Genomic DNA, 11,152 nt, shown 5'->3' with positions numbered 1-11,152 from the left:
TCCTCGGAATATTTCGATGGATTTTCCGATGGTCCAATCCTCGGAAGTTCCGACGAAATGTTCCTCGGAATTTTCATCGGGAATTTCCGAGGAACGGAGCCCTTGGAAAATTCCGAGGAAGGACTCCCTCGGTATATTCCGACGACTTATTCCGAGGAAATGTTCGTCGGAAATTTCCGAGGGTTCATTTCCTCGGAATTTCAAAAAAAATTAATTTTTTTTTTAAAAATAATTTTTTTGAAATTTAAATTCGAAAATATAAAATTAAAATTAAAATTGAAAACATATTAGATAATATTCAAAGTTGTACAAATAAAAATAAAACATTCTGAGTTTTTGAAAAAAAAAAAAAACTACGGGTCTTGTACGTTCGGGAACACCTCGTTCGGGTACATCCTCTGCATCATCTCCATCATTTGCTGGTTCAGCCTCTTCTGTGCCTCATAGCCCGCTTGTTGAGCCGCCATCTGGGTCTCCAACAAAGATATGCGATCATCCTTGTCCTTCAATTGAGCCGTAAGTACTTCTGGTTCAACAAAGGGCGGTGGTGCAGAAGAAGGAGGAACCGACCGGGGGCGACGACCCAAACCGACCGGGGGCGACGACCCAAACCGACCAAACGTCCCTTCTTCTTTGGAACCGACTAAAATAGAAAATAGCCAAATTTAAATAATATAAAAAGATGATAAAATAAAAATCAAGAAATAAATGAATTGAACTTTAAAAAAAGAACTTACCGATTCAACGATTTCGTTGATTCGAAACCGGGACAAGTTGGTCGAAGCCGTCGAATCGTCATCGTCGGGTTGAAGCTGAGACACTTCGTCTTGCACCTGAGTTTGGACCAGGGTGACCACTTCCCTCACAAGACCATCATCAATCTGGCCGGTCTTCTTGTTGCTATACGCCCTCTTCATTAGGGCGACATCATCAACCGGCTCGCCATCATTTTTTCCGCCTTGAAAAAAACATAAATTAAACAAACATTAGAAATTAGAAGAAATGCACAAAAAATAAAATTTCAAAACTTAAATAATTGAAGAAAAAGCGGCTGAACTTACCATGCGATCCCCCAGAGTGGCAATAGATTGAGCACCCAAGTTATGCTTGAAGACGCCATTCCCTTTACGGTCGCTCCCGCGGTTGGTGGAGTTGGTGGAAGAAGTTTCTTTCGTCTCTTCCTTATCCCAATGCACACACAACTCCGTCCAGACCGTGTTGTTCATCGACTTTGGGACCTTTTAATAAAAAAAAAAGAAAATAGTTTAATAAATAAAAAAATAGTTTAATAAATTAAAAAATTGTTTAATAAATTAAAAACAACCTTGTTGATTTCCCACTTCTTCTTCCACTCGTGGATCTGCTTCCCATAGTTGTCCATAACTTTATGGACGAAGTGGTGATAGATAAAGAGCGTATCATCGGAATTTCAGTTGAATTCTTGCTGAAAAAAAAACACAATTAGTAGAAAATTTATATTAAAAATTAAAAATATAAGTAAAAAATTAGAATACTTACCGCAAACTGACGAAACCACAGATGCTGCTTGTCGGTAGGGAAGTCAGTGAAAGTCAGATGTCCCTTGTCGAGGGCAGAGTACATCATACGGTTGATCCATGCGCTGATCCCGTTCCCGGATCGGTTGAACCTAATAAAAAGAACAAATTTTTAATAATGAATCAAATTTTAATGAAAAAAAATACGTTTAATTACCATGTTTGACCCCGTCTATGTGGATACGGAGTGAGATAGAGAAGATGGTCACGACCGGGCTGTCGAACCAACTCCGCAACACTCATCACTCCCGGAGGACCCGGAGGAGCAGGAGCGGGTGCAGCAGCGGGAGCGAGAGGAGCAGGAGCGGGTGCAGCAGAGGGAGATGTATGGTAGGAGCTGTGGGGCGAAGCGGAATCCTGAATCTGGCTGGAATCCCTAGACTGGCTCCCCGTACCACCACGACCACGACGCTGTCGAGGCCGGGTCTGATCATCATTAGACCTGGAAATTAAAAAAAAAACATATTTAAAAATTAGTTCTAATAAACAAAAAATAGTTTTAATAAATAAAAAATAGTTTAATAATTACAAAAAATAGTTTTAATAATATTAAAAATGTTTAATAAATATAGAAATTTATATTATATATATATATATATATATATTTTTTTTTTTTAAAAAAAAATCCCAAATAATAGTTTTTAATCACAAAAAAATGTTTTATAGATATTAAAAATGTTTAATAAATATTTAAAAATAGTTCTAATAAACAAAAAATAGTTTTAATAAATAAAAAATAGTTTAATAATTACAAAAAATAGTTTTAATAATATTAAAAATGTTTAATAAATATAGAAATTTATATTATATATATATTTTGTTTTTTCTTAAAAAAAAATCCCAAATAATAGTTTTTAATCACAAAAAAGTTTTATAGATATTAAAAATGTTTAATAAATATATAAAAATAGTTCTAATAAACAAAAAATAGTTTTAATAAATAAAAAATAGTTTAATAATTACAAAAAATAGTTTTAATAATATTAAAAATGTTTAATAAATATAGAAATTTATATTATATATATATATAGTTTATAACCACAAAATAGTTTTTTTTTTAATCCCAAATAATAGTTTATAACCACGAAATTAATAAAAACTAAAAACAAATTTCCAAATCAAGTGAATACCATAATCAAACTCGATTTTACACAATCCTACCATTCACCCTAACAAAAATCTATAAATATCATTCCAAAATCATCAAATCTACTTAAAAACCCAACAAATCTAACCCTAAGAGAGTGGGATAGAGTTCATACATGATGCAGTGACTGAAATTGAGAAGGATTAGGGTGGATTCGCCAGAAATCGTGGAGAGACACTACAAGAAAACACGGACAATACTGACGGAAAAACCGACCGAAAAAAATCTGTCAGGATTTTCCAACGGAATTCCGACGAAAACTTGTCGGAAATATATTTCGGTAAATTCGTCGGAACTGCGTCGGAAAATCCTGACAGAATACATTCGTCGGTATTTCGTCATACGATCCCGACAGAAAACCGACAAAAAACTGACAAATATATGACCGTTGCAAAAAATTGACACATACCGACGAAATACCGACGGCATACCGACCATGAAAGAATTCGGTCATAATTCCGTCGGTTTTTCCGACGGAATACCGACGGATTGAACAGCCGTTATACTTCCCGACTGAAAACCGACGAATTTGCAGCCGTTGCACTTCCCGACGAAATACCGACGGATTATGTAGCCGTTAGTATCCGTTTAAATTACCGACGGAACGCCGACGGGTTTAGGACGTTAATTTAGCCGTTATGATTCCCGACGGAATACCGACGAATATTTTCCGTCGGAAAGATTTCCAATTCATTATAAATACGACCTCTCCTTCATTCATTGAAATCACAACAAAACAATATAAATTATGGGTACTCCTTATAATTTCCGTTCTTGGTTAGATCAACCTCATATGGATCCAAATACAAATTTACTTACGGAGGAATACGCACGTGGTATTCAAGAATTCATGGGGGTGGTTCAAAGTCAACCGGAAGCAAGAACAAGTAAGTATTTATTATGTCCATGTTCTACTTGTAAGAATAATATCCGTGTCAAAAAAATGGAAGTATGGAGTCATTTATATTTGAAAGGATTTACACGTGGTTATAAGATTTGGTATCTTCATGGAGAAAGATTTGAGTATGGTAGTAGTAGCGAACCTCAAACTGCCGATAGGTTAGATGAACCTACCACGGATGTAGATTTTGGGATAGGGACTGTTCAGATGGTATATGATGCATATGGAGAAAATTTACCGTCGGGTGAAGAGGAAGGAGATAGACAAGAACAACCCAATGTAGAAAATTTCCCATGTGAAGAGGAAGGCGAACGAGAACAACCCAATCTAGAAGCCAGAAGATTTTTTGAAATGTTAGATGCAGCTAAGCAGCCATTGTATCAAGGATGTAAAGATGGGCATTCACCTTTATCATCCGCAAGTCGATTGATGGCGCTAAAGACTGACTATAATTTGGCTGAAGAATGTGTGGATGCGATTGCAGATTTTGTTAAAGATGTTCTTCCTGAAGATAATCTTGCACCTGGCTCATATTATGAGGTACAAAAATTGGTCGCTGGTCTTGGCTTACCATATCAGGTGATAGATGTATGCATCGATAACTGCATGATTTACTGGAGAGCAGATGAGAACAGGGAGAGATGTAAATTCTGTCGGAAACCTCGTTATCAGGATACGACTGGAAGAGTTCCGGTGCCATACAAACGAATGTGGTATTTGCCGTTGACTGAAAGATTAAAGAGGTTATATCAGTCTGAACGAACAGCAGAACCAATGAGATGGCATGCTGAGCACTTAACAAATGGTGAGATAACACATCCTTCCGATGCAGAGGCGTGGAAGCATTTTCAATCAACATATCCAGAATTTGCATCTGAGGTAAGAAATGTGTATCTTGCATTATGCACAGATGGTTTCAGTCCATTTGGAAAGCATGGAAGACAATATTCATTGTGGCCGGTAATCTTGACACCTTACAACTTACCACCACATTTGTGTATGCGACGGGAGTTTTTGTTCCTCTCAATTCTCGTTCCCGGGCCAGATCATCCTAAGAGATCACTGGATGTGTTTCTTCAGCCATTGATATATGAGCTGCAATTATTATGGGAGCACGGTGTTCATACATACGATGTTTCGCGGAAAGAGAATTTTCAGATGCGAGCAGTACTTATGTGGACAATAAGTGATTTTCCAGCATATGGTATGTTATCTGGATGGACCACGCATGGGAGGCTATCATGTCCTTATTGCCAAGACAACACAGATGCTTTCCAACTAAAAAATGGTCGGAAATCGTGTTGGTTTGACTGTCACAGGAGATTTCTACCACACGATCATCCATATCGTAAGAGTAAGACATTGTTTACAAAGAACAAGAGGGTGTTTGACAGTCCACCTGAAGAAGTAAGTGGCAAAAAGTTGAAGGAACAATTAAGAGATTTTGGTGCAGATAGAACGGCAGACGTGGGTGGAAACGGACATGAACCGATTTATGGTGTAGGGGAAAATCATAATTGGCATAAGAAGAGTATCTTCTGGGATTTGCCCTATTGGGAGACTCATTTGTTGCGGCACTGTTTAGATGTCATGCATATTGAGAAGAACTTTTTCGACAATTTGATGAACACCATCCTTGATGTCCAAGGCAAGACGAAGGATAACTTGAAGTCAAGACTGGATTTGGTTGATATTTGTGCTCGTCCCGAACTTCATGTTGATGAGCACGGTAAAGGTCCTATTCCCATATATCGACTGGATGCAACTGCAAAAGAAGAGTTTTTTGATTGGATAACACACAGTGTTAAATTTCCAGACGGTTATGCATCAAGTTTGCGTAATTGTGTTGACAAAAGTGAAGGGAAGTTTACTGGCTTGAAGAGCCATGATTGTCATGTAATGATGCAGCGCCTCCTTCCTTTTGCGTTTTCCGCACTATTGCCACGAAATGTCCACGAAGCAATCGCAGGTACTTTAAAATTTAACATAGTTAAATTAATTGTCATATTATTTTTTAATGCTTATATATATATATGCTTATGGAATTTGTTTTCTTCGTGTATGTAGGGATAAGTGCTTTCTTCCGTGATTTATGCTCGAGATCACTCACATCAGATGGTATCCGCAATTTGGAAGTTAAAATACCGGTGATCCTATGCAACCTCGAGAAGATATTTCCTCCATCATTTTTTGATGTTATGGAGCATCTTGCTATTCATCTTGCGAGAGAAGCGGCACTCGGTGGTCCCGTGCAGTACAGGTGGATGTATTTGTACGAACGGTTTATGTTTCATCTGAAGAAGAAGGTCAAGAATTTAAGCAAGGTGGAGGGATCAATAGTGGCTCAGTGCATCAATGAGGAAACCTCAAACTTTGCTGAATACTACTTTCCATCAGAAGTTCGAACAAAAAGTCGAAGACCTGCACGGCATGATGATAGAGGTGAAAGGGCAACTTATTATGTTTATGTGCCAAACATGTTTACACAAATTGGACGACATAGTGGAAAGTCAACGGACCGGATACTTACCGTAGCTGAGCATGCTCATTTGCACACATATTTGCTTACAAACTGCGAAGACATTCTTGAATATGAGAGGTACATAGATTTAAAAATATGAATTATTTGCAATATTTTTGAAACATATCTAACATTTTTGTGTTTTTTACAGTATTTACTTGGCAGAGATGCGCTTAAAGTACCCGGATGCGACAGAAGAACAACTCGAACAACTCAAGCAAAACAACTTTGCAACATGGCTTTCTGATTATGTAAGTGTCTAATCAGTAATTAGTGGTAACTAACCGTTTTACTTATTATCTTTTAATGAACGAAAACATTTTTTTTTGTTTTTATAGGTAAGCCATTGTTTAGCTATTGGGCACCCACCTAAAGATTGGTTACGTGAGATAGTTTGTGGTCCAAAGTTTGTTGCAAAGTCATATCCGAGATATTGCACACGAGGATATGCATTCAGAGTTCTTAAGGAAAATACTGTAAGGAGAACAATTGATTGTGGGGTTTCTTCGTCATCCGGAGACGATGTCTACTACGGTAACGTACGCGAGATTTTGGAAATTCAGTACCCGGGAATGATTGGCATGAGATGTATTGTCTTCAACTGTGAGTGGTACGACAACGTTGTTGGTCGCGGAGTAAGCACTGACGCATTCGGTGTTACATCTGTACATTCGCGACGACGACTGGATTTTTACGATCCATTCATTCTTGCTTCACAAGCTGACCAGGTATGTATGTTGAAATATATTTTCCATCGGAAGTAATCATATATAATTACTTCGACTTATATAATTTATAATTTTTCAGGTTTGCTATATTCGTTATCCGCGGATTAGGCAAAGGAACGATCCTTGGATCGTTGTCATGTCAATAAATCCCAGAAGCCGAGTACAAGGAGTATTTGATCCACTACAACAACAATTAACCGAAGAGGACGGCGAGATTGGAGAGTTTGACGAAGACAATTCAGATTCATCATGTTCATCATCAGATAATTCCTCAGATGGAGAGTAGATACTCTTTTATGAATGTATATGCAAATTACTTTTAAACATTGTAGATTTCTTCTAAAAACAAATTATGGGTTTGAAACGTTGTATACTTTTAAATTACAAAAAATAAATTAGATTTGTTGATTCTAAAATCGAACGGTTTTGATTGATTGATTATATACGGTTTTGATTGAATGGTTATATATATGTCATGTTCAAAGTTAAAAAAAAATCAAACTGAAACTCTAAATTGATAATGTCCGTCGGTTTTCCGTCGGAATTTACCGACGCATTTCCGACGAAACCCTAGAATTTGAGGGTTTCGTCGGAAATGCATCGGTAAATACCGACGGAATACCGATGAACCCCTCAAATTCTAGGGGTTCGTCGGTATTCCGTCGGTATTTACCGACGCATTTCCGACGAACCCCTCAAATCCTAGGGGTTCGTCGGAAATGCGTCGGTATATACCGACAGAATACCGACGGACATTATCAACTTAGAGAGTTTCGGTTTTTTACAAATATGATTTTTTTTGCACTTGTATTAAATATCATATATAACATCAGACAACAAATCTACCCATTGTATTCTCACAGTTTTAAAACTTTGAACATGACATATATATATAATCATTCAATCAAAACCATATATAATAAATGAATCAAAACCGTTCGAACAACATCATACACTTTTAAGTTGGCTTGTGCCAGTTCTCAGAAGTTGTAGCACTCAAACAAATCTAGAACATTTTTTTAGAATGTTTTATGATTATATAACATAATATATTGGTTTTAGAAAGTTTTATAACAAATATAAATAATTTCGACACCCTGTGTAAACTCTAAAACTTAATCCGTCGGTATCTCGTCGGAATATTCCGACAAATTACCGACGGAATTAACTATACCGACGAAGAACAGACGGATAAGGTCGTCGATATTTAAAAAATTACACGGGTCAAGCTGTACCGCGCAAAATTTTGGTAAACCGCCAATATTAAAAAACCGACGGATTTCCGACGGGTAGATAAAATACCGACGGAAAAAACCCGTCGGTTATCCGTCGGTTCATTAAATGAATACATAAGAGAAAATCTCTTCTTTTTCCTCATTTCTTCCCCGTTTTCTCTCTCTCTCCGCCCAGCCCCTCCTCCTCCCTCGCGATTTCCGGCGATTCCCTCCTCCTCCCTCGCGATTTCCGACGTAATCCCCCAAATTCGACCTCCTCTTTCACCCAGTCATGTAAGATTTTCAATTCTTTTATCTTTCTCATGGGATTTCAATGGTTACAATGTTAGTTTTAGGGTTTATGTGATTTTGAGATTGATTAGGGATTTGGAAGTTAGTTTAGGGCCGGGATTGAAGTTTTTATTTACGATTTGTGTGATTGGAGTTATAGATTTTGGATTTCTTTAATTTGAATAAAGTTTTTTAAAATTTTTTTTTTAATTATATAAAAATCGTTTTTAATTATAAAACGTTTCATATTTTTATATTTTTTTCATTATATAATTTCGTTAAATTAATTTAAAAACACTTTTTAATTATTATAAAAAAATTTAATTATAAAAAGTTTCTTTTTTTTTGAAACACAATTATAATACGTTTCTAAATAATAAAAAAAGCTTACTAATGTTTTTAAATAATAAAAAAGCTTACTACGTTTATAATAAAACGTTTTTTTTTTTTTGAAACACAATTATAATACGTTTCTAAATAATAAAAAAGCTTACTAATGTTTTTTTTTCGTAGGGATGAACCACCTCCTCTTATAGTTAGACGTCGTTTTCGCCGGGGTACTTCTTCAGTCACTCAGAGTACGTCACCCGCTAGTAGCCCAGTTGCAGCTACCACTCCTCCAGCAGCCCCCACCCCTCCAGCAGCCCGCACCCCCCCTTCTGTAGCTTCCGGCCCTTCTCAAAGTTCAAGAGGAGGAGGATTGCCTACTACGATGACTGTTGCGGAGTTAGTTAGGCAACCTGGCCGAGAATCGCTTCAGCGCCTTGATCCAAATTATCTTATTGTCCCAAACACCACTTGGTAAGTATTTGTTTTAAAAGGTTCTTTCATTTTATATTCATCTTTTACATTTAATTGTGTTTGGTTTTATTTCGTAGGTTTGATTTGTCTGGCAATGGTATCACCAACAGCCTTCTTAGGATGGAGTACACGATGCTAAAGCGTGGTTATCCAACTTTCTATGACATGCCTGCAGAAGATCAAGAACTTTGGTTTCGGCAATTTGCGGTATATGTTCTCAATTTTTAATATTATAAATTTTTTTCCACCAATTGTAACTTTCTAAAAAAAAATTTATATTTATTTTGCAGCAAGAGTTCACTTGGGAATCAGGGATTACCGAACAAGTGAAAATTGTTTTCCGCCGCAAAGCAGCTTCGCACTACACCAAGCGGATCAATGAGTGGAAGCAAAAATTCGATGTTGGTGAGGTCCCGAAGCACATCAACCCAGACGTTTGGCGGGATTTGTGTGGTCATTGGACGAAAGATGAGACAAAGTCTTTGTCGACAATCAACTCGCAAAATCGGTGTAGCAGCCGTGGCGGGAAAGGGATGTTTGTCCACAACTTAGGGGCAACAAGTTTACAGACCCGAGCACTTCAGCTAGTAAGTTTCTAATCTGATTTTCTTATTCATTTTTAAATATGTGATACTAAATATATTGTTTTTAGATGAAGGAAAACGGTGGAGTTCCCGTAGATGATTTTACCCTGATGAAGAATGCCTATACCAACAAGAAGACTGGCGTGATTCAGGATGGACTTATTCAGGACGTAATCCAGGTCGTGGAAAATCGAAAAGAGGATCTCCTCGCGACTCAAGCTTCTATGTGTGAAGAAGGCGATTCTGCATCTTCCAACTCCTTAACCGTAGAGCAACTCAACAACCTTGTTCTCGAGGTACATTCTAATTTCTTTTTGCTATGTATGTGTGATATGTGTGTGTGCGTGAGTATGTGTGTGATATGTATTTGTTATTTCTCATTCAGGCTGTTCCAAGGAAAAAGGGCCGTTATGTTGGATTGGCTCGTTCGACCGGAGGGGCTTCTTCTTCTTCAGCTCACTATCCACTGGTTCATGAGCTTATGGAGCAGATTAAGACCAAAGATACGGAGATTGAGTTCCTCAAGAATGACAATGCTGAAATCCGGGTTGAGCTGCAGCAAAACCGAACGACTATGGAGCAAAACAATGTTCTCACCCAGACCTTGTTGCAGAAGTTTAGGAGCCGATTCGGTGAAGACTTTTAGTTGTTTTTTTAATTTTCAAAAACTTTTTATTACTTTTCATAACTTTAATGTATAATAATGTTGAATTTATATATCTATAATGTTTTTAAATTCTAAATTATCAATTTTTTCCTGAAATTAAATAAAGAATTATAAAAATTGTTTTTTTTTAATTAAAAAAGGAAAACCGACGGATGAAGTTTTCCGTCGGAATTTCTACATATTTCCGACGAATATGTTCCGTCGGTTTTTTTCTAAAAATTCCGACGACACATATCCGTCGGTTTTTTCAGAAAATTCCGACGAATTCTCTTCGTCGGTATTCTCTATAAATACCGACGAACATATTCCGTCGGAAATTTTAGAAAATTTCCGACGAAACATATCCGTCGGTTTTTTCAGAAAATTCCGACGAAGAGAATTCGTCGGAATTTTCTGAAAAAACCGACGGATGTGTTTCGTCGGAAATTTTAGAAAAAACCGACGGAATATGTTCGTCGGTATTTACCGACGATATGTGTTCGTCGGTTTTTTGCCGACGAATTGCCGACGAATATCAGTATACCGACGAGATGATACCGACGGACATATTTTGTCGGTATTCCATCGGTATGCTACTTTCCCGACGAGATTATGACGGATTTGTCCATCGGTATCAAGCAGTTTTCTTGTAGTGAGAGAAGGGAGGAAACGGCGGAGAGGAAGAGAGCTTCGGCGGAGAGTAAGAGAGAAATGGGGAAGAAGATCTGGTTTGACCTAATAAAATGAGGCGTCCGACGAAAAA

The 11,152-nt window shown here is 37.2% G+C and overlaps 1 protein-coding gene across 5 annotated transcripts; it reads left to right on the top strand.

Moving 5' to 3' along the window:
* Window positions 1–2,685: 2,685 nt before the first annotated feature.
* LOC111198365 lies at window positions 2,686–10,794 on the top strand. Of its 5 annotated transcripts, none has more exons than XR_007322546.1 (6): window positions 2,686–5,573; window positions 5,672–6,203; window positions 6,277–6,376; window positions 6,464–6,853; window positions 6,933–8,361; window positions 8,872–10,794. XR_007322546.1 is itself a non-coding variant. In XM_048754857.1 (5 exons), exons 1-5 carry the CDS (start codon window positions 3,452–3,454, stop codon window positions 7,137–7,139), a joined length of 3,351 nt encoding a protein of 1,116 aa, XP_048610814.1. In that variant the 5' UTR covers window positions 2,686–3,451; the 3' UTR covers window positions 7,140–10,794. The 5 variants fall into 5 exon arrangements, 1 of the variants encoding a protein (XP_048610814.1); XR_007322548.1 differs by having other exon boundaries at window positions 6,933–9,159; window positions 9,237–10,794; XR_007322549.1 differs by having other exon boundaries at window positions 6,933–9,366; window positions 9,450–10,794.
* The last annotated feature ends 358 nt before the right edge of the window (window positions 10,795–11,152 follow it).

This window comes from Brassica napus, chromosome C4 (genome assembly GCF_020379485.1).
Source record: "Brassica napus cultivar Da-Ae chromosome C4, Da-Ae, whole genome shotgun sequence".
Taxonomy (NCBI): Eukaryota; Viridiplantae; Streptophyta; class Magnoliopsida; order Brassicales; family Brassicaceae; genus Brassica; species Brassica napus.
Note: the sequence above shows the minus strand (reverse complement) of the source record. Positions and strands in the feature narration are given on the sequence as shown.